This window comes from Erinaceus europaeus, chromosome 7 (genome assembly GCF_950295315.1).
Source record: "Erinaceus europaeus chromosome 7, mEriEur2.1, whole genome shotgun sequence".
NCBI classification, from domain to species: Eukaryota; Metazoa; Chordata; class Mammalia; order Eulipotyphla; family Erinaceidae; genus Erinaceus; species Erinaceus europaeus.
The window spans coordinates 76,760,872-76,784,928 of record NC_080168.1 but is presented as its reverse complement, the minus strand read 5'-3'; the positions used below and the strand labels follow the sequence as shown (position 1 = coordinate 76,784,928).

The 24,057-nt window shown below is 39.3% G+C and overlaps 1 protein-coding gene across 1 annotated transcript in view; it reads left to right on the top strand.

Annotated features, from left to right (window-relative positions):
• The window catches only part of NUFIP1 (nuclear FMR1 interacting protein 1), a 28,238-nt gene extending 5,306 nt beyond the window's left edge, over nt 1-22,932 (top strand). The window contains exons 3-8 of the mRNA XM_060193513.1: nt 3,356-3,454; nt 4,257-4,319; nt 5,975-6,051; nt 19,576-19,668; nt 20,715-20,908; nt 22,766-22,932. Coding sequence (XP_060049496.1) covers nt 3,356-3,454; nt 4,257-4,319; nt 5,975-6,051; nt 19,576-19,668; nt 20,715-20,908; nt 22,766-22,932 — 693 coding nt within the window. The remainder of the gene's footprint in view (nt 1-3,355; nt 3,455-4,256; nt 4,320-5,974; nt 6,052-19,575; nt 19,669-20,714; nt 20,909-22,765) is intronic.
• Nucleotides 22,933-24,057: the final 1,125 nt, after the last annotated feature.

Genomic DNA, 24,057 nt, shown 5'->3' with positions numbered 1-24,057 from the left:
AATTAGAGGGACAAGGATAGAATAAAATAATTTGTTTTTAAAGTGAAGAGCAACTGTTAACTATGCTTCAGAAACCAAATCTCATTTTGAAGAGCTTACCAATCTAGTCTTTTTAATTTTCAGATATATATATCTGAGAACTAGTGGAATATCTACAGCATAGAATTAGTATCCTTTGTCTCATCATGAAAACTGTAGTTAATATTCAGCTAGTGGGAGTCCGGCAGTAGCGCAGCGGGTTAAGCACACGACCTGCTAAGGATCCTGGTTGGAAGCCCTGGCTCCCCACCTGCAGGAGTGTCACGTCACAGGCGGTGAAGCAGGTCTACAGGTGTCTAACTTTCTCTCTCCCTCTCTGTCTTCCCCTCCCCTCTCTATTTCTCTCTGTTCTATCTAACAACAACAACATCAATAATAACAACCATAATAAATACAACAACAATAAAAAATAACAAGGGCAACAAAAGGGAAAATAAATAAAATACACAAAAAAAATTAAGGAGTTAGGTGGTAGTGCAGCGGGTTAAGCTCAAGGACTGGCATAAGGATCCCAGTTCGAGTCCCTGACTCCCCACTTGCAGGGGAGTCACTACACAGGCGGTGAAGCAGGTCTGCAGGTGTCTTTCTCTTCCCCCTCTCTGTCTTCCCCTCCTCTCTCCATTTCTCTCTGTCCTATCCAACGATGATGACATCAGTAATTACAACAATGAAACAAGGGCAACAAAAGGGAAAATAAATATTTTTTTAAAAAAATATTCAGCTAGTATAGAATATGTATTAATAATTCCAACATTGGGGGCTGTGTGATGGTGCACCTGGTAAAGTGCACATGTTACCATTTGAAAGGACCAAGATTCAAGACCCCCCACCCCCATCCCCACCTACAGGGAAAAGCGTCACAAGTGGTGAAGCAGTGTGCAGTTGCCTCTCTATTCCCCTTCCCTCTCTATTTCTCTGTTTTATCAAACTAAATAAAGCTTTAAAATATTTTAAAATAAATTTTAAAATAATCTCAACATTAAATAATTGGAGACTATTTCCCATAGAGCTTATTGCTTTAGTCATCTTTCTGCGTTAATGTTTAAGCATAAAAATGGCAAATTGCAATAAAAAGACTTTACTTATTTTTCCTCTGTTGTTTGAAAAAAATATGATACAGCTTTTTTCTAAAAGTATTTAAGTGCAAGCTCCCCTCTGCTCCCTATCTGCAGGGAGGTTGTTTCACAAGCAGTGAAAGAGGTCTACAGGTGTCTTGTCTTTCTCCTTCTCTATCTTCCCCTCCTTTCTCAGTTTCTTTCTGTCCTATCCAAAAAATAAAAAATAAAAAATGGCTGTAGGAGCAGTGGATTTGTAGTATAGGCACCAAGCCCCAGCTATAACCCTTGAGGCAAAATAAATAAACATAAAAATAAAATGCTTATTTTGCTTAATGCTTATTAAGTGCTTATTTTTAGGTCATTTTGATATGTGCTATATTAGGACTTAAGCTGAACTACTCATAGTTTATATGAACTATCCTTACAGTTGACTCTTTATCATAAAGGGCCAGGGAATGAACACAGACTTTCATGCTGAGAGTCAAAGTTCCAAGATGAATCCCAGTGTCACTATCAGCCAGAACTGAGCAGTGCTTTGGTCAAAAATCAAGGAATAATATTTAAGAATACTATTTGCTAAATATTGGCAAATGACTTTTTCTAATATGTTTGCTCAAAGTGGGAGAGTCATCTCTCTTTTTTTTTAATTTTTTAAAATTATTTATTGGATACAGACAAGTTGAGAGGGAAGGGGTGATAAAAAGGGAGAAAGACAGAGACACCTGCAAAACTGCTTCACCACTCACAAAGCTTTCCCCCATGCAGGTGGGGACCTGGGTCCTTATGCACTGTAATATATGCTCAACCAGGTGCACCACGATCTGCCCCTTCTTCTTCTAGCTAGCGTTTGCCCTTCTTCCATAGCCAGTCAACAGCGTCAGGTTGAGCCTGATGTAAAGTTTCGAGACCTCCTTTGAATCTGGAGAGGTGGCAGTCGTTGACTATGTGGGTCATAGCCTGTCTGTAGCCGCAGGGGCAGTTCGGGTCGTCTCTGGCTCCCCAGCGATGGAACATAGCAGCGCACCGGCCATGGCCTCTTCGATAGCGATTGAGGAGGGCCCAATCATAACGTGCTAGGTCAAAGCCGGGTTGACGCTTGCAGGGGTCTGTGATGAGGTGTTTGTTCTTTACCTCAGATGACTGCCAACTCTGTTTCCAAGAGTCTGGAACAGAGAAGTTCAGTGTAGGCGTAGGGGGCCAGATTGGGTGAAGAGACGTCAAGCATTGGACAGGGTGGGCGAAGATATCCGCGTATATTGGCAGGTCCGGTCGAGCGTAGACGTGGGAAATGAACTTAGATGATGCCGCATCCCGACGAATATCTGGCGGGGCGATGTTGCTAAGAACTGGCAGCCATGGAACCGGGGTGGAACGGATGGAATAGAATTTGGAATCGACCAAGTGGACATGGGGGCTACAGAACCATACTGGGGCACAGTATTCTGTAGTGGAATAGCATAATGCCAGAGATGATGATTGTAGTGTGGAAGCGCTCGCGCCTCATGAAGAGCTGGCCAGTCTTGCAATGATGTTATTCCTCGCGCCCACCTTTGCTGCAGTTTTTATGAGATGTTTGTGAAATGACAGAGTGCGATAGAGAGTAACACCAAGATAGACTGGCTGGGCTTCATGACGGATTCTTGTATCGTCAAGCTGCACATTAAGCTCACGCGAGGCCAAGGCATGGTGTAGATGGAAAACAGATGATACATACCGTTTTTGCAGTGCTAGGGATTAGTCGCCATTTTTTACAGTAATCAGATATCAGAGACATGTCTTTCATGAGTGTTTCCTCGAGGATGTCGAACTTGAATGCCTGAGTTGCGCGGCAGATGTCATCTGCCCCAGAGATCTGCCCCAGAGAGCCATCTCTTAATTAGAATTCAGTCAGCAGTTTCAGGGCTAGTGGTGGCACACTTGATTGAGCACACATGTGAAACAGCACTTGAGGTGTCTCTCTTTTCTCTCCCTTTCTTTCTCTGCTCCCCTCTCAGTTTCTCTCTTTCCTATCAAATAAAAAGAAAAGGAAAAGAAAAAGGGAAAAAGTGATCACTGGGATTAGTGGATTCATAGTACATGCACTGAGTCTCAGTGATAACCTTGGCAGCAAAAAGAAAGATTGATTCAGTAGTTTTTCCCAATGAAATGTGAGATATCCGTATGTATTATGGAAACAACAGTTATATTTTTGTAATCAAAGTTTTTTTTTTAAAAAAAAAAACCAAATGCCTAATACCTCTTTGCTTTTTTGTTTACAGAAAAGAAAGGAACCAGTGTTTAACTATTTTTGTGATACCTGTGACCGTGGTTTTAAAAATCAAGAAAAGTTTGATACACACATGTCTGAACACACAAAAGTAGGTTTTCTTAGCCGTCCTAAAATTTATTTAGCAAAATGAATATAATATACTTGGTTGAAATTCTGAATTTTTCCACTAAAAGTTTGTAGTTTTTGTAGAAATGTTGTTTGACAACTTGATAAATTAGGCCAATGACCCTAGAATTTGCAGTTTTTAGAATGGGAAGCCCACTCAGTTAAGAAATGGTATGATGACGGAGCAGAATCATCCTGGTTCTTTCTATGTACTTACCTCCTCAGCTGTGTAAGAGGACTAGCTTCCTCTTCCTTTCTATTGCTCCTTGTGAGTTCTTTCCCCTGGACCTTCATTAGTGTTTTGTAAAAAAAAAAAAAAAAAATTAACTAGAATGTTCCATGTTTCTGTCACTTGATAGGAATGTCTTTCATGAGTGGGGGTAGATAGCATAGTGATTATGCAAAGTGACTCATGTCTGAGACCACACCATCATAAGCCAGAGCTGAACTGTGCTCTCGTAAAAAAAAAAAAAAGAAGAAAGAAAGAAAAGAAAAAGGAATGTCTTTCATCTATGAATTAAGATTATTTTACAGCATTGTTCTTGTCATGCTTCACTTCAGTGTTGAAGTAAATAATATGTATTGCTGTACTGGATATTTGAAAGTGGCATTTCTTTTAAAATGCAGCCCTGTATTTTGGAGTATACTTTGTTGATATCATTATGCAGTGGTAACACTACACAGATGAAAAGGCTATATAATATGACTAGAATGTGTCTATATATGTGGTATTGGGAAAATTCAATATAGAAAACATTAGTCTCTGTTTAAAAAAATTCTTACAGTGTCCTGAAGCAGATTGTTCTTTTACTGCACATGAGAAAATTGTCCAGTTTCACTGGAGAAATGTAAGTATTTTTTTAAGTTTTGTTTCATTGATGTCTTATCTTTATACTTCTGTCTTTACATAATAATAAGTAACTTTCCAAAGCAGAAGGACCAGCACAAGGATCCCTGGTTCCCCACCTGTAGTTGGGGTTGCTTCACAAGTAGTGAAGCAGGTCTGCAGGTGTCTATCTTTCTCTCCCCCTCTCTGTCTTCCCCTCCTCTCTCAATTTCTCTCTGTCCTATCCAACAATAGCAGCAGCAGCACAACAATAAAAGCAATAACAACAATGGAAAAAAGATGGCCACCAGAAGCAGTGGATTTGTAGTGCAGGCCCCAGCAATAACACCAAAGGCAACAAAAATAAAAAAATAACTTTCATGGAGTAATTTGTACTCTGTAATTTGTATATCTATCCATTTTGTCCTCACAAGCCACCATGTTAAACAGAATAATAGTGACTATATTTAACCAGTATTTGTTGAAAACCTTAGAACTTGAGTTTTGCACTTGAGTGTCTTGATTCTTAAGTTTTATGCTGTTTTATTATGTCATGCTTTCTCTGAATACAACATATATTCATTACTTCTTTCACTACCTTCTTTAGGTTGTGAGAGCATTCATTTGAATATTTGTTTCAGTTGAGAAATTAATGTCAGATGAGAAAAGAAATGACATGTCCAGGGCTGAAGAGATAGTATAGTGGTTATACAAAAAGAGTTTTATGTCCAAGGCAACAGAGGTCCTAGGTTCAATCCTCAACATACTATAAACAATAACTGAGCAGTGCTTTGGAAAGGAAGGGAGGATGGGAGGAAAGATGGGAATGGGAGGTGATGGTTTCGTTCATATGTGGAATGTAGAGAACTGAACCAAAGTAACATAAAGGGGGTGGGGGCGGGGCGGGTGGTAGCACAGCAGGTTAAGCGCACATGGCATGAAGCACAGGGACCAGCATAAGGATCCTGGTTCAAGCCCCTGGCTCTCCACCTGCTTGGTGGGGGGGTCACTTCACGGGTGGTGAAGCAGGTCTGTAGGTATCTTATCTTTCTCTGCCCCTCTCTATCTCCCCTACTCTCTTGATTTCTCTCTGTTCTATCCAACAACAACAACAGCAGCAATAACGACAAGGGCAACAAAAAATGGGAAAAAGGGCCTCCAGGAGCAGTGGATTCATAGTGCAGTCACCAAGCCCCAGTGGTAACCCTGGAGGCAAAAAAAAAAAAAAAGTAAACTTTCTCTAAGACTTTATGAGAACTCTGTGGTTAATGTTGGGAGAGTGGGAGACAGAACTTTGGTGATGGGTATAGTGTGGAACTGTATACCCTGCAGTATCACAGTCTTGTAAACTACTATTGATTGCAAATAAAAAGTGAAAAGAGAGGGTGGGGAAGAGGGAGAGAGAAGAGAACTAGTGCATTACTCTGGCACATATGATAGCAGGAATCAAACTCAGGTGCTCTACCGACTACTAAGCCACCTCCTGGGCCACTCCCCAGACTTATAAATAGCTAAGAAGGTAATTCTTAAAACTGAGGTTTGCATAGCTGAAAAATAAAGTGATCGTTGTTTATAAATTTTATTTTGGGCAAAGTCTTTTTTACTCCTCATCATGTTTCAAATTAATCAAAAACATATCCTCTGCTTCCTGATATTTACGATGATTTTTCCCCCTAGATGCATGCTCCCGGTATGAAGAAGATCAAGTTAGACACACCAGAGGATATTGCAAGATGGAGGGAAGAAAGAAAAAAGTAAGTAGAAAATTTAGAATTAGTGAAATAACTTTGTTTTACTTTAAGGTTGAACACTTTAAAATAATGACTATTGTGGGTCGGGCGATAGCACAGTGGGCTAAGTGCACATGGCACAAAGCGCAAGTACTGGCTCAAGCATCCTGGTTCCAGCCCTTTGCTCCCCAACTGCAGTGGGGAGCACTTCACAAGCAGTGAAGCAGGTCTACAGGTGTCTTAGCTGTCTCTCTCCGCTCTGTCTTCCCTCCCTCTCTTGGTTTCTCTCTGTCCTATCCAACAACAACAGCAATAACAACAACAACAATAATAAACAACAACGGCAACAAAAAGGTAAAAATAGCCTCCAGGAGCAGTGGATTCGAGTGCAGTTTCTGAGCCCCAGTGATAATCCTGGAGGCATAATAATAATAATAATAATAATACAATATGATGACTATTTTGACCCTGTTGATAGTTTGAAAAAAGGAAATACAGCTTTTGGTAATGTTGCAAGTGTTCAGCTAACTAGGGAAATACCATAGTGGTTGTAGAAAAAGATTTTCTTTTTTTTTTTTTTTTAAGTCTTTTTTTTCCATTTATTTTCCTTTTTGTTGCCTTTGTTGCATTTTTTATTAATGTTGTAGTTATTATTGTTGTTGTAATTGATGTCATTGTTGTTTAATGCCCAACTCCCTGGAAAAAGATTTTTTCATACTTGAGGTACCAAAGGTCCCAGATTCAATCTCTAACACTGCCATAAGCTGGAGCTTAACAGTACTCTAGTTAATGAAAAAAAAGAAAGAAAAGAAAGAAAGAAAGAAAGAAAGAAAGAAAGAGAAAATATTCAACTGAAATGACTAGTCTTAATTGTGTTGTCCTTCATAATTTGTATATAATATCATAATTGGTATATGGTAACAATATGTATTGTTAATTGATGGTTTAGAGGGGTTAGGTGGTGGTGCACCAGGTTAAGCTTACATTACCAAATGCAAGGACCCAGGTTCTAGTCCCCACTCCCTATCTGAGAGGGGGATGCTTCATGAGTGGTAAAGCAGGTCTGCAGGTATCTGCCCTTCTGTCTTCCTACTTCTATCTCCCCTCTCAGTTTCTCTCTGCCTATCAAATAAAATAGAAAGAAAAAAAAGGAGAAAAAAAAAGGCCTCTAGGAGAGTTGGATTTGTAGTGCAGGCACTGAGCCCTGTCAGTAAGTCTGGTGGCATTAAAAGAAAGAAAAAGAAATTTGATTGTATAAAAATAAAAGCAATAGGGAGTTGGGCGTTAGCGCAGCAGGTTAAGCGCATGTGGTGTGAAGTGCAGGGACTGGCATAAGGATCCCGGTTCGAAACCCCAGCTCCCCACCTGCCTGGGATTTGCTTCACAGGCGGTGAAGCAGGTCTGCAGATGTCTTTCTCTCCCTCTCTCTGTCTTCCCCTCCTCTCTCCATTTCTCTCTGTCCTCTGGGCTTCTTGAATCTCTATATCTTTGATATTGTCTAGACTAGAGAAGTTTTCAGCTATTATGGCCTGGAGAATGCTTTCTTCCTGTCCTTCTCTTTCTTCCTCTGGTATGCCAATAATGCGTATATTGTTTCTTTTGAAGTCATCCCATAGGACTCTGTTGTTGTTTTCAGCATCTCTTAATCTCTTTTTGAGATCTCTTACTTCTTTTTTAGTTGTCTCTAATTCATCCTCAATCTTGCTAATTCTGTCTTCAGCCTCACTGATTCTATTCTCTCTGCCTTCTACTGTTTTCTGGAGTTCATCTATTTTGTTGCCCTGTTCTGATACTGTTTTAGCTTGTTCAGCTAGTTGCATTCTTAGCTCAGCGATTTCAGCTTTCAGCTCTCTTAATAACCATGAGATAATTAGTATTTTCTTTCATAGTCTGATTTGTTGTTCCTGTATTTCTGATTACAATTTTTTCAAATTCTTTACTCACTCCTGTGATTATTTCCTTAGCTAATATTTGGATATTGAACTCGTTATTTTGTGCTTCACCCTCTGGGGGACTTTTAGCTGGACTCTTGTCCTGGTTCGAGTCTCCAATATTTCTTCTTGTTGTTTTAACCATTCTATATATTATGAGTTTCCTTTCTCAGTACTTTTCAAATTACTGATCACTATTGCCTGGATTGACTTGTGTCTAAGTAAGTTAATTTAAGGGTTCACAGTGGTGGAAGTTAACAGTTGTTTCACTAGTATTTTAATCCCTGAGTTGGAGCTCAGTGGTTTAAAAGCCTTTTTTTTTTCTTCCCTGTAGGCTATGGGAGCCTGAGGGCTTTTAAGCTATCAATAGGCTTCTTAGCTTAATCACTGACTCCTGACCAAGAGATAAAGCAGGGTGTGGCAGAGATAATCCAGTGGTTATGCAAAGAGACTTTCACAGCCCCTCAGCTATGCCACCAAGGTATAGGTCTTCTCCTGAGTTTCCTGGTTAGATCTCTGTCCCCTGGTGTCCCTCCCTGTTGCTGCTCCAGATTCTCAGGGTAGTAGCAATGGAGACTCAGAGTTGCACTTGGGGAGTCCTCTCCTCCCTTCAGCTGTCCCCTTGTTGGTGGAGCAGACTGGAGGTGGTATCTCAACTGATAAACTGCTGGACTGTTAGCAGTCTCTTAATCTCTCCTTACTCCTCTCTCCTCTCTGTCACCAGCCACACGTGTTTGTGCTCACCGGTGATTTACTGGGTTCCTGTGGTCATTCTAGTCCTCTCTTGTTTTGGTCCTGGGTGGTCTCCTTTGGTATTCCTAGTTGATCCGGGAGAGGAGAGGAGAGGAGAGGAGAGGAGGGGAGGGGAGGGGAAGGAAGGGGAGGAGAAGAGAGAAAGCGATCTGCTGCTGTTCCCTCTCTGTCCTAACAATGACGACAACAATAACTACAACAACAATAAAAATAACAAGGGCAACAAAAGGGAAAATAAATAAAATTAAATTTAAAATAAAAGCAATTTTGTTCATTTAGTATTAGTTCATTGAATTTCCTTATAATGTTGGTTGTAGGAAGCAGGAATGAAAGCTGTATTATGAGTCTATTGGTGAATGTAGTTTGGGGGAACTTTAATAAAAATTCTTCATAATAATTTAGGTCATAAAAAAGTAACTTCCAAAGCCAGTTTTTTCATTCTTTTTTTTAGAGAGCAAAAGAAGTGAGAGACAGAGAGTGGAGATATCATAGCACTACTATTTCTAGACGAACACCCCCCACCCCCAGAATTGAAGCATTTCATATGAACCTCCTTGCTAGATAACTTCTTTTCAGATCTTTTTTTCCTTACAATTCCATTCTTTGAGTATTTGGGCTTCTTTTTCTTGTCTTTTTTTTTTTTTAATTTTATTTTCTGTATATTTTTTTATTTTCTGGGGAGAGGTTAATTACAACACATTTGTCTTATGTGTGTGGTTTCCTGTGTTTGCAGAACAGAACTACATCCTCTTGTTTCTTTCCACCACCACTCCCCATCAAGGATCCCAGGCCCTCTATTCCATTCCTCCCCAGAGTCCTTTGCTTTGGTGCAGTATACTATCCTCAGTTCAAGTTTCATCCTGTGTTGTCCCTTTCTAACTCTTGTCTCCCAAGTTCCACTTACCTGTGGAGTCATCTGGTATTCACCCCTCTCTTCCTTATCTATCCCACCCAACACTTTTCCTTCTGCTTCCAGCAAAGTTGAAGCAAAGACCAAAATTTTAGAGTTTCTGTTCATATGTTTAGGTCTTTGATAATTGCCCTGGGTTCACCAACATTGGTCATATCACTATCCTTTTTGCCCTGCCTTTTCCTATATGTTTACTCATTTTGTTGCTATTATTTGAGTTCCCATTTCTGTTCTACCACAGATTACTTCCTTTGCAGTTAAGAGTTCCTTTGCTCCTTTTCCTCTAGGACTCCTTTTAATAATTATTGTAAGATGCGGTTGGTAATGGAGAATTCCTTCAGTTTCTGTGTGTTTGGGAAGATTTTGATTTCTCCTTCGTTCTTAGAGGATAGTTTGTCACGATAAAGTATTCATAGCTGACAATTCTTATCTCTTAAATGCTATGTCATTCCATTCCCTTGCTTATTGGGTTTGTGCTGTGAAAGTATGATGGCTCTGCCTCTGTATGTCAGTTTCTTCCTTTCCCTTGCAGCCTGCAATATTTCTTCCTTGTCTTTACTTTTGGAAAGTGTTACTATTGTATGTCTTGAAATTGGCTGTTTAGGATTCAGCAGTTTTGGTTTCTGTTCAGCTTCCTCTGTATCTCTATTTGCACCATTGTCCAGGTGTTAAAAGTTTTCTGCCATAATTTCTTCAAATATGCCTTCTGCATCTTTTCTCCTTCTCTTCATCCTCAGGCATGTCAATAACTTTCACATTTTTTTCTTCTAGTGGAATCTGCTGTTTTGCATAAAAATGACTCATTTTTTTGTAAACCTTTCTTCAACAGTTTTACACTCTTAAGAGTGTGGTGATTTTTAACTTTGAGCCTTGCTGTTCTTTCCTCAAGCTTATTTGTTCTGGATACAAGACCTCTTAGAGAAGCCCCAAGTGCTATCTAGAGTTTATTTCCTTTCAGAGTTCTCTTTGTGAATTTTTTTCCCCAAGTCTTTGTGATTTTGGACATTTGCATTTGGAGCATTTGTCCATCTTTCAGTTGAGTGTGGTTTCTTCTGTCTAACCAGCAGGTGGCACTATGGTTGTATTGTTTATATGTGGTGATATGGTGGGAGCAAGGGAGTGCTGTTGTCTTCACTCAGTCCTCAGCTGGGTTTGTCTGCTTCACACTGCACTCTGGCTTCTGGCTGCCTTATGCTGCGGTCTCAGCTAAGTTTGCATGCTATTACTGCAGCTCAAGTCTGAGTCAGAGTTTCAGTTTGTCCCGTTACCTTCCTGCAGGGTACATCTATAGCTCCCTATTAGAGCTGCCTGTCTCACAGTGTCCTCCTGCCCCATTTCATGTGCCTGTTTGTTCCAATCTAATTGTCAATGGGTTTCTTCAAACTTTGTAGGTTGTAATAAGAAGTTCCAGTGTTTTTTTTTTTTGTTGTTGTTGTTTGTTTTACTGCTTTATCTGGTTTGTTCCCTAGTATGATTGTTCAGTCCTTGTTACTCCCTGGCCATGCCCCCACTGCTCCACTGCATGTATTTATATATGCCACATCTTTTTTCTTTTCTTGTCTATTTTTTCCTATTTGGTTTCTCCAGTTGTTACATGATTTATTTATTTATTTTTGAAACATTTCTTTTTTTTTAGATAGAAGTGGAAATTGAGAGGGAAAGGGAATGAGGAGAAAGAGATATACATGCAGTACTGTTTCACTGCTCATGAAACTTCCCTTCTTGCAAGTGGGGACTGGGAGCTTGAAAATGTATACACCACCATGTTTTTCTTAGTAATAATACTTAAATTTTTTTGATTTTGATCATTAAATACTTTCTACATAGAACAAAACATTACAGAGAAAGCCAAACTGAGGGACTGGGTGGTAGTGCAGTGGGTTAAGCACAAGGACTGGCATAAGGATCCTAGTTCAAGCCCCAGGCTCCCCACCTGCAGGGTGTTGCTTCACAAGTGGTGAAGCAGGTCTGCAAGTGTCTGTCTTTCTCTCCCCTTCTCTGTCTCCTCCCACCCCTAGATTTCTCTGTCCTATTCAACAAGAACAATAGCAAGGGCAATAATGAGGGTAACAAAATGGGAAAAATAGCCTCCAGGAGCAGTGGATTCATGGTGCAGGCACTGAGCCCTAGAGATAATCCTGGAGGCAAAAGAAAAAAAGAAAAAGAAAGAAAAAGAAAACCAAACTAAACTGTATTTACTTTATTATTAAAGAAAGTTAATATGTTAACTCTTCTTTTTTTAATTTGTTTTTATTATCTTTATTTATTGGATAGAGACAGCCAGAAATTGAGAGGGAAGGGGGAGATAGAGAGGGAGGTAGTTAGGGAAACACCTGCAACACTGCCACACCTCTCACAAAGCTTTCTGCGGGTGGGGGGAATCAGTGAATATGTCAACTTTTTTTTTTTTTTGTCTTCAGGATTATTGCTGGGGCTGAATGTGTCAGCTTTCAAAAGCAACTTTCCCCATATGAACTGTGCCCTCTTGTGGTTTTGTATAATGAGTGCTCTTTATTTATTTAATATTTTTATTAATTTTTTAACTTATTTAAAAAAGGAGACATTAACAAAACCATAGGATAAGAGGGATACAACTCCACACAATTCCCACCACCAGAACTAGGTATCCCATCCTCTCCCCTGATAGCTTTCCTATTCTTTTTCCCCCTGGGAGCACGGACCCAAGGTCATTGTGGGATGCAGAAGGTGGAAGGTCTGGCTTCTGTTATTGCTTCCCTGCTGAACATGGGTGTACACTGGTCGATCCATACTCCCAGCCTATCTCTCTCTTTCCCTGGTAGGGTGGGGCTCTGGGGAAGTGGAGCTCCAGGACACATTGGTGGGGTCGTCTGTCCAGGGAAGTCTGGTTGGCATCATGCTAGCATTTGGAACCTGGTGGCTGAAAAGAGAGTTAACATACAAAGCCAAACAAATTGTTGAGCAATGAGTGCTCTTTAAATACAAAAAGAATTTCCCCCATAATTACATATTGATTCCACACATTTGTGTTGCTTTTTTGTTTATTTTCTTTGTGTTAGCCAGAACATGCTAAACTCTAGTGCATTGCCCAGAGTGGTATTGAAACAAGAACTTTGTATCCTCAGGCATGCGTGTCTCTTTGCATGGCCGTTATGCTCTCTCTCCCACCCATGCAAGCAACTTTCTTTTCTTTTTTTTTTTTTTTTTTTCCTCAAGGGTTATTACTGGGGCTCAGTGCCTACACAAATCCACTGCTCCTGGAGGCTCTTTTTCCCATTTTGTTGCCCTTATTGTTATTGTTGCCATTGCTATTGTTGTTGGATAGGACAGAGAGAAATCAAGAGAGATGGGGAAGACAGAGTGAGAGAGAGAAAGATAGATACCTGCAGACCTGTTTCACTGCTTTTGAAGTGACCCCCCTGCAGGTGGGGAGCCAGGGACTCGAACCGGGATCCATTGCTGGTCCTTGTACTTTGTGCCATATGCACTTAACCCCAGTGTGCTACTGCCTGGTCCCTGCAACTTTTTAAATAATGGTTTAATTTAAATTTTTTCAGGTATACAGTCAGTGTTTGAAAAGACAAAGATTTTATAATATATGACCAAGGTCACTAAAATGAGGAAATTGGATGAGGATAGTAGTATTAGATGAATACCTGTTGTTGCGTTGTAATAAAGTATTTTGAAATTATTTTTTTTTCTGAATTTATCTGAAATTCTTCCATATCTTTTCCTTTTAAATTCTTAAACATATTTAAAGTGTTTACACATTATTTCTATATGTAAACTTCATTAATGAAAAATATGGGAAACACTTCCTTTGGTGCATTTGATAGGTTTCTTAAACACATTCCCTAGCAGTCTTGTTTTGTTTTAAACTTGGGGAGGGGGGCAAAATAGTTCACCTGGATAGCTTTGCTATGCACATTACCCAGACTCGAGCCTGACCCCCACAAAATTGGTGGAGGCTTTAGTACTGTGGTGTTTTTCCCTCCCTCTCTGGAGTAGGGGTTGTGTGTGGGAGAGGACTTTCTTTTAAAATTTTTATTTATAAAAAGGAAACACTGACAAAAACCGTAGGATAAGAGGGGTACAACTCCACACATTTCCCACCACTAGAACTCCGTATCCCATCTGGGAGGGGACTTTTGAAAATATATTTACTTACAAATATGTCTCATTCTTAAAAATGTAGTTATTTAAACTCATACTAATATTGCAGAATAGTCCTTATGTCTTGAATTTTTTTCTTATGTGTCTAACATTCTTTCTGGGGATGCTATAATAAGTCTTTGACATGCAGAAGTATGTATAAAATCTTTCTGTAAATGCTTTCTCTCACTCTTTTACTCATGTGTTGAGGGCTGACTAGGTCACAGCAAGGAAGCTTCTGTGACTAGAAACCCTTGGAAGAAAGTTCTAAACATTTTCATGGTATATTGCTCATTTATCTTGACTTCTATTCTTTTATCTTCACAGAAGTGTCCCTCTGTTTAATGAAAAAGTTAAGACTTGCCAAAAAAGGAAAAAAAGAAAACCCTCACATCACTGCCCCTTCCCCTGCAAATATAGAGGTTTCTCTTCCCCCCCTCAATTCCTATTGAAGTACAATGCTATGAGATTTGGCATTAAGGAAAATAAATAGTAAGGGGTTATTTGCAAAGCCTTTATTTATTTTTTATTTTTTTTATTCTTCACTATATAATTGATTCATTTTAATTTGCCCATCCCTTTATTCTTTTCCCTTTTTGTAGTTCTTTTTTTTTAAAATTTTTTATTTATAAAAAGGAAACTTTGACTAAACCATAGGATAAGACGTATAAAACCCCACACAATTCCCACCACCAGAACTCTGTATCCCATTCCCTTCCCTGATAGCTTTCCTATTCTTTAAACCTCTGGGAGTATGGACCCAAGGTCATTGTGGGATGCAGAGATGGAAGGTCTGGCTTCTGTAATTGCTTCCCTGCTGAACATGGGTGTTGACAGTTCGATCCATACTTCCAGCCTGTCTCTCTCTTTCCCTAGTGGGGAAGGGCTCTGGGGAAGTGGAGCTCCAGGACACGTTGGTGGGATTGTCTGTCCAGGGAAGTCTGCAAAGCCTTTATTTTAAGAATGATGAAATATATTTCACAATACATTGGAAGTCCACTAGGTGGAGTGGTTTTGTGGTGTTTGTTTTAATAGTATTGTGGCTCAGAAGAAATACTTTCTAAATTGTGCCTCCAGTTCTTTTAGAACAGGGCTGCAGGGGAGTTGCTCCTAAAGAAAGCTATTACATCTTTTTGAAATTCAGAAAGATTTGAAACTGTTTCAGTACAAACAGTGGTATGTAGCTCATTGCTGGTAAAGAGAACTTAGGTATTTGTCTTAATTAATTTTTATTTATGTATTTTGGATAGAGATAGAATTCGAGAGGGAAGTGGGAGATAAACGGAGACAATGAAAGAGACAGCTGCAGCAGTAACTGCTCATGAAGCTTCCCCCCCTGCAGGGGAACTAGAGGCTTGAACCTTGCACTTTGTAATGTGTGCGTTCTACTGAGTGTGCCACCATCTGGCCCCAGGGAAGAGCAAGCCTAGGAAATAGTCAATAAATGGGTTGATGATTTGATGATAGGAAAGAATTAAAGAGAAGTACAGTGTAACCAGAATGATCTGTACTTGAAGAATGGTTGGCACAGTTTTTCCTAACTCATTGACTGTCATTGAAGGCTTATAGAATAGACAAGGGGAAAGCACCGATGAAGTAAGAAATGAAAGAGAAAGAAGAAAGAAGGAAAGTGGGCATATGGTCCCATGCCATTTTTTTCCCCCTGAGATATTGAAGGGAGGTGGAAATATAGAGAGAAAAGTAATATTGGCAGATATAGATACAGAGAAACCAATGAATTCAGTTGTGGACATACCACTTACCTTTCCTTTTCACTCATAACATTCATTCCATAGCAGCAGATGTTGGATTAAGTTTTACCTGGATGCAACTGTGCACTGTAAAATACTGTTCTTTTTTTTCCTTTGTATTTGTTGTTTCAAGTATACTTTAGGAATTTAAACAGTGTCCTTTATTCAGGCTCCAGATTTGTCCTTTCCTCTTATCCCTGGTAAATACTGCTGGGAGTGGGGGAAGGCAGATCCTGACTGGTGATATATTTGTAGCTTGGCATTGTGTTTCTGACTGACCTTATTTGTGATAATTTACAGATTTCCATCAGGGACCAGGAGATAGCTCACTTGGTAGAGCTGCACACTTTACCATGTGAGAGGACCCAGAATCAAGCCCACATGGGAGCAATTGCAAGCAGGGGGAGAGCTTCACAAGCTGCAGAGCACTGTTATGTCTCCTCTCTCTTTCTCCCTCCTTCTTTCTTTCCTTCTCTGTCTCTTATCTATTTAAAAAGAAAAGAGGGGCTGGCTGGTAGCACAGTGGGGTAAGTGCACATGGAGCAAAGCGCTAGAGTCAGCTTAAGGATCCCAGTTCGAGCCCCCCACTCCCCACCTGCAGAGTCACTTCGCAGACAAGTCTGCAGGTGTCTATCTTTCTCTCCTCTGTGTCTTCCCCTCCTCTCAGTTTCTCTGTCCTACCCAACAACAACAGCTTTGACAACAATAACAACTACAACAAGTGCAACAAAATGGGAAAAATAGCCTCTAGGAGCAGTGGATTTGTAGTGCAGGCACTGAGCCTCAGCAATAACCCTGGAGGAAAAAAGAAAGAAAGGGAGAGGGAGGGAGAAGGGGAGGATCCTTTAGGCTCAGTGGAATTGTGCAGGCACAGAGCTCCAGTGATAAATCCAGGGATGTGGGGACTGTAACAACAGAATTCTATCAAAGAAGCTCTCACATCTTTGCTGTCGTACATAAGAAATCCTTTTTATATTTTACATAAAATTCACTTTTTAAAAAAATAGCTTTGGGAGTCGGGCTGTAGTGCAGCGGGCTACGTGCAGGTGGCACAAAGCACAAGGACCGGCATAAGGATCCCGGTTCAAACCCCAGCTCCCCACCTGCAGGGGAGTTGCTTCACAGGCGGTGAAGCAGGTCTGCAGGTGTCTGTCTTTCTCTCCTCCTCTCTGTCTTCCCCTCCCTCTCTCCATTTCTCTCTGTCCTATCCTACAGCAACAACAATAATAACTACAACAATAAAACAACAAGGGCAACAAAAGGTAATAAATAAATAAAATAAATATTAAAAAAAATTTTTTTAAATAGCTTTATATTCTTAAGATTTTTTGTGTTTACTTATTGAATAGAAACAGAGAGATTGAGAGGGAAAGAGAAACACCCACAGCACTGTATCACTAGTCATGAAGCTTTTCACCTACAGGCTTAAATGGGATTCTTACGCACTGTAATGTGTGTGCTTAACCAGGTGCGCCACTGCCCAACCCCTCTAGAGTTCACTTGTCACTATTCTTTACCATTAAGGAAGCACTTATATAGCTTTTTCTTGCTTATACATGGTACACTAAAGTGTCAGATCTTTTTTTTTTTAATTTTTTAAAAACTTTGTTTAATTTTAATAAGACAGAGATAAATTGAGAGGAAGGGGGATAGAGAGGGAAAGACATCTACAGCACTGCTTTGCTGTTTGTGAAGCTTTCCCCCTGCAGGTGAGGACTGGGGACTTAAACCCAGAACCTTGTGCACTGTAATGTGTGTGCTTAACCAGGTGTGCCACTGCTTGGTCGCAATATAGTGTCAGGTCTTATATTTAGCACGTGGTCTAACATATTAAGGTTCTGCTGTACTTAGTACAAGATGTTCAGTGAATAAATAAATGCAACTTATAGGAATAAATGAATGTGACAGAGGTAGAAGGTATTGAGTAGTTGTGAGTTACATGCTTAGATATTGTGGAGCTTCTGGCAGTCAACACTTTTGACTCATCTTTTCTGCTTCTGCATTTTCTATCTTCAGGCTAAGAACAGCTGGCTGCCATCATCTCTGCACAATCATTTATTATCACTTTTCTTCCTCTTTTCAAAGCTATAAATACTGTCCATTCCTTTCATCTTTCTTCAGAAGTTTTTGTTGTTCATCCTGCTAATTATCTTTTGAGTTTTTTCTGGATCCCTCCAGAACTTTACTTTTCTTCAACATTCCCTTTTTGGTTTAAATATACAATATTTGACACAAGGCCTTTTTTTGTTTGTTCTTTTTTTACCACACTTAAGTCTCATTAGAGGAGGACTTTAGAGTTATACATATGCCAGATTTCATTTCATATAAAATTAGATTGTTTGCTTTCCAAAAGTATAGTCATATAGTATTGAGTTGGCTGTCAGATTTTTTATGTATGTGACCTTGCTCTTTTCCTCTTATGTTTATTTATAACTGCATATGCATCATCTTTTATTTATGGAATTTATTTTTCTTGGCTGACTAGATCGCTTTGCACTGTCCTCATTGAATGAAATTCATTGCCCTTTTTTCTGACTGCTTCACCACTTACTTAATGCCATTTCCATTGTTGTCATCCAGTTTGGCTAACTCATAGACTTCATATTGCCTGCTATTCAAGTTAATGCAGACAGACATTTCTACAACACTGTTTCTGCTAGAGAACTAGCAGAAACAGTGTTGTAGAAATACAGTTTGTTACCATTTCTCAGAATTTACTAGTGAACAGCCAGACTGAGTACTGAGGTTGTATGCCCTCTTCTCTTTCTCCCTCACCACCAGAGTTGGGCCTGTATCTCCACACAACTGTGCTAAGAACAAAGAAAGCCTTGTCAGAACAATTTATCTTGCACACTGCTGTCAGATTTCATCTTAATCATTACTTTGCATATATGTTTTTCTGCTCATAATTTTTAGTGGCTCCCCACAACTGCTGGACTATGGTTTTTTTTTTTTTTTATTTCCCTCCAGGCTTATCACTAGGGCTCAGCCTGCACCATGAATCCACTACTCCTGGAGGCCAGTCCTCCCCCCTTTTTATATTGTTGCCATAACTATTACCGTTGCCATTGTTGTTGGACAGGAAAGAGAGAAATCAAGAGAGGAGAGGAAGACAGAGAGGGGAAGAGAAAGATAGACACCTGCACACCTGCTTCACCTCTTGCGAAGCGACCCCCCTGCAGGTGGGGAACCAGGGGCTCGAATCGGGATCCTTAGATGGGTCCTTGTACTTCGTATCATGTGCACTTAACCTGCTGCACTACTGTCCAGCCCCTTATATATATGCTTTTTATTCTGGCATTCAAGGGACATTTTGGCTTCAGTCTTTCTTTCTGGTCTGATTTCTTATATGATTATATTATATTTTTTGAAAAATGACCCATTTGTCATTCCTTGGATACCACTCACAATTTCCAAGGCCTTAATTTGTTTGTTCTACTCCAAATACTCTAAAACTTCTCCATTTGATTTTTGTTAATATTATTCACAGCTTATTCTTTCTTATTTCTTTCTTTCTAGATTTTTCCAGTGAGATACAATCTTTCTATCTCTTAATCTTTGTACTCTTTGAGATTGCTTATTATAACTTAACCTTTGTTATACCTATTTTTGTGTGGTTTTTTTTTTATCCTTTCCAGTGGACTGTATCTGTTTTAGAGAGCCATTTTTTCCTCACATTGATAACTTTGGATTTGCCTAGTATATATTTGCATAAATAATTTCATAGTTTATCTTTTTTCCTGTAGTGTATAATATTTACAGGTACACATCAAATGGATGAATTAAATCAGTTTGAGGACACTATATAATTTAAAATTCAAGTCTCAGCCTCTTAGATAGTCACAGAATGCTAACAAAGTTCACAGACTGATAGCCCATCATTTGTAATAGCACTATATAGTCTTCTTTTTCCCTCTTTGAAAAATTCTAGAAGCAGTTAAGGGTTTAGAATCACTTAATGATTTAGTTGTTAGTAGAACAAAAATTGCTAAATGCCTAAGTTTATTGATTTAATAATTAAAGTTGTATTCTAAAATATTAATAATTGTAAAATGTTTTGTTTGTTTTGTAGAAACTACCCAACTATAGCAAATATTGAAAGGAAAAAAAAATTAAAAATTGAAAAGGAAAAAAGTGGAGCAGTATTGTCAACAACACAGTATGGGTAAGTTTCCTTACATTGCTCACATTCTAAGTATTATTTTAAAATTTCTATTTATTTATTTTCTGAGAGAGAAACTGATCAGAGCACCACTCAGTTCTGGCATATGGTGGTGCCAGGGATTAAATCTAGGCCCTCTGTTACCTCAGTCCTACAACTCCCGTTGTCAAAATTTGAGTTATCTCCCAGGCCCCTTGACGCTATTTTAAGCAAAAATGTTTACAAATAAAAAGTACACTTCAAAAATCTTTACATTTCCAATTCTGAAAGTACGTAATGCCATATGTGTGTGTGTGTGTGTATTAAATAAAGTTATTATAAAGTTATTATTATATTAAATAAAGTTATCAAGACATGTCTCTTTAAAATTACCTGCCCCTAGGGGCTTCGGTGGTAGCTCAGCGGGATAGGCATACATGGCACAAAGCGCAAGGACCAGCAAAAGGATCCTGGTTTGAGCCCCCGGCTCCCCACCTGCAGAGAAGTCGCTTCACAAGTGGTGAATCAGGTCTACAGGTGTCTGTCTCATCCCCTCACTATCTTCCCTTCCTCTCTCCATTTCTCCCTGTCCTATCCAATGACAACAACAACATTTAAGTATCCTTAAAAATGAGTAGACAAGAGTTCACACCCATGGTCCAGGAGATGGCACAGTAGGTAAGGCACTGGACTCTCAAGCATGAGGTCCCAGGTTCAGTCCCTCGCAGCACATGTACCAGAGTGATGTCTGGTTCTTTTCTCCACTTATCTTTTTCATTAATAAATAAAATATTTTTTAAAAAATTCACACCCTATTTTATAAAGTGAATTTCATGTACACTAGAAAGAATACTGCCAGTTATATTCACTAGCTATTGCTTATATGGTATGGTCCAAGTTCAGAGAGGTTAACATATGAAACATGCATTTTGAAATTGATAAAGTACACTATAATCTTTTAATGATCTACCACATATTTCAGTTTTTTTCTTGAGAGGTCAGTGTCTTGGATTAAGAATTACTTCTCTCTCTCTTTCTCTCTCTGTCTCTGTCTCTCTCACTCACTTTAGCAAGATGAAGGGAATGTCCAGACATTCACAGATGGCAAAGACCAGAAGTCCCGGCAAACATCACAAATGGAAAAATGATCATGCTGAGCAGAAAGCTTCCACTGGCTCAGGCCACCACTTGTGTGATTCAAAACCTAAAGGTCCACCTGTGATGAATGCAGACCAACCGAATGTTGTGGCAGTCACTGACTCTGGTAAGCTGAACAGGACAACAACTGGTTTGTGGGCTGTTTAATAATGCATATGTGAAAAAGCAGAGTGATGTTTTTATTTTGAGTAGAGTGTCTTTCTTGTCAGAAAGCCTGGCTTCAGGATATCTTTTCTGAATCTCTTAGAGGAAGGTACATGAGGCAGGCAGGCTCTGGAAGGGTGATCATATTTATTTGATAAATTATTGGATTTAAGTATTTTTCCTGAGGGCATAGGAAAAGTGTGTGTGTGTGTGTGTGTGTGTGTGTGTGTCACTTGAGTTTCCTCTAAAATACTGTTTAAAATACTGTTATGGGAGTCAGGCAGTAGCACTGCGGGTTAAGCACACATGGCGCCAAGCACAAGGACCTGCGTAAGGATCCTGGTTCGAGCCCCCGGCTCCCCACCTGCAGGGGAGTCCCTTCACAGGTGGTGAAGCAGGTCTGCAGGTGTCTATCTTTCTCTCCCCCTCTCTGTCTTCCCCTCCTCTCTCCATTTCTCTCCTATCCAACAACGACGACATCAGTAACAACAACAGTAATAACTATGACAACAATAAAAGGGCAACAAAAAAGAAAATAAATAAATAAATATAAAAAAAATCAAATGAACAAAATACTGTTACCAGATCTGGAATGCCTATGGTAGTTGATACTTGTGGGTGTGCAGACACCTGTCTTGGGAACATGTGGAACTGTAGTCCCCTGGCCACAAGAGTCCTAGAAATGAACATTTACTCAATTAAGTGATTTTTAAAAATTTTTTTATTAAACTATGAGGTTTAGAGAGCTTCAGGAGACCAACTGGTGGTTGGTCTCACCTGATTGAAGTACACATGTCACCATGTGCAGGGGCCCAGGTTCAAGCCTCTGGTCCCCACCTGCAGATGGGGTGCTTCATGAGCAGTGAAGCAGTATTGCAGGTGTCTGTCTCCCCACTCCCTCTCAGTTTCTCCCTGTTCTATCAAATAAAAAAGAACTTCAGTTTGCTGAGCAAAAACACAGCCATTGGTTTTACTCATATATGGAATATAGAGAATTGTAATATATGTGAACTGGGAAGGGAGGAGTATGAATTAGCTTATCTCTAAGACTTATGAATACTATGGTGGTTATAGTTGGAGCTGGGGGCACAGAATTTTAGTGGTAGGTGTGGTGTGGAACTCTACCTCTGCGATTTTATAATTCTGTAAAACATTATTAATTTACTAATAAAAAATTTTAAATCCACATATACCCTCTAAACTTCCTAGAACAGGAAGACTTGCCCCTGTGCTTGAGACCCTGTCTGATATCAGCCTCCTTTTCTCTTTATCTAACTGTTCATTTGCATCCTTTAAAATGTCCTTTCCAATAGGACCTAGAAATAGCTCATCCAGTAGAGCACAGACCTTGCCATATGTGAGACCCTGGGTTTAAACCTCAGTATCATAGGGGAGCATCACAGTATTGGAGGAAGCTCCATAGGCACTAGAGTGATGCTGTGATATCTTTTTTTCTCTGTTCCTTTCTCTTAATCTCTCTATCTGAAATTAAAAGAATAGAATTTGACCTGGGAGCAGCAGTGTCGTGCATTAGTGAGGCAATAATAATAATAATAAATTATCTCAATGCCAACCATAATCATTTTGTGCCACCTTAATTTTATAGGCAACATCCATTTAAACACATGTTATCTTTTACCTAGGATTTCTTCTGGACTTTTATATTCTCCAAATCAGTGTTTCTGACTATTATTCTTCAGCTTTTTACTCTAGTGATAGCTACAAAAAAATAATAATAATAGGTCTTCTTTTTTCATGTACCCTAAATATTCCTGGTATCTGCCAGTTTCATTTTTTTTTTGTATGTTTTTGTGCTTAGAACATTACTCAGACGTCACCTTTCACATTTTAGATCACACAGCTTTTCTCAAGTATCTTTATAAACAGCATTTGTTGACTAAATGCTGTAGTACAAGAGAAAGAAAGTTAAGGGTGATCACTAGGTATTCAACTACCATTGAAAAGGAAGAGTTTTCATTTACTTAGATGAAGCCTATGAAAGACATATGGAGTAGAAACCAAACGCTTGCTTTTGGACATGTTCATCTTTGAAATGCCAGTTTGACATATAAGTCAAACAGTTAGAATGGACAGTTATATTATTCTGAAATTTATGGAAGACTAGAGATACTATTTAATTTGAGATCAAAATGATCTTGAGAGGAAGAGGAAACAAAATATTGGTGAGGAGTGAAACCTGGCACTTGAGAACTTTTGAAATTGGTCAGTAGGGAAATTGGGAAAGGAGAACCAAGTGAAGAAAAGTGTTTTTTCAACATGGGAACATAGCTGCTGTTGTACTGTTAGATAAAATAACCTAAAATGTATTGGATTGTTGGAAATGTCAGTATGCTTTTTTGCATAGAAGAACATGCCACAACCAACCCAATATGTAGATTTGGCTACTCAGAGGAATCAGGCTAACTTAAAAGAAGTTTCACTGGTTTGGTACATCAGAAAGGTAGATTGGAGTAGATCCTGAGAGTAGGTAGGAAATTTCAGACCAGAATGTTTCCTAGTGAATTATATTAAATAATTATTTAGAGTTTTACTATAAACAGAACTGAGAAACGGGGCAATAGCTGGAAGAAGACATTTATTAGGGGTGCTGGGTGGCACATCCAGTTAATGCACATAGTACTATGTCCAAGGACCCAGCTTTGAACCAACACCCCCCCACCTATAGCAGGGACACTTTGAAGCAGGTCTGCAGGTATCTATCTCTCCATTTTCCCCTCCATTCTTAATGCCTCTCTGTCTTATTGAATAAAATAGAAAAAATGAAAAAAAAAAAAAGGCTGCTAAGATCAGTAGATTTGCAGTATTGGCACAGAGCCCCAGCAATAACTCTAATGGCAAAAATAAATAAAGGCATTTATTACCAGTTGGATGTCTTTTTTTTTTTTTTGCCTCCAGGGTTATTGCTGGGATAGTCTACACTATGAATCCACTGCTCCTAGAGGCTATGTTTTCCCCTATGTTGCCCTTGTTTTGTTTATCATTGTTGTTATTGTTGCTGTCATTGTTGTTGGATAGGACAGAGAGAAGTCGAGAGAGATGGGGAAGACAAGAGAGGGGGAGAGAAAGATAGACACTTGCAGACCTGCTTCA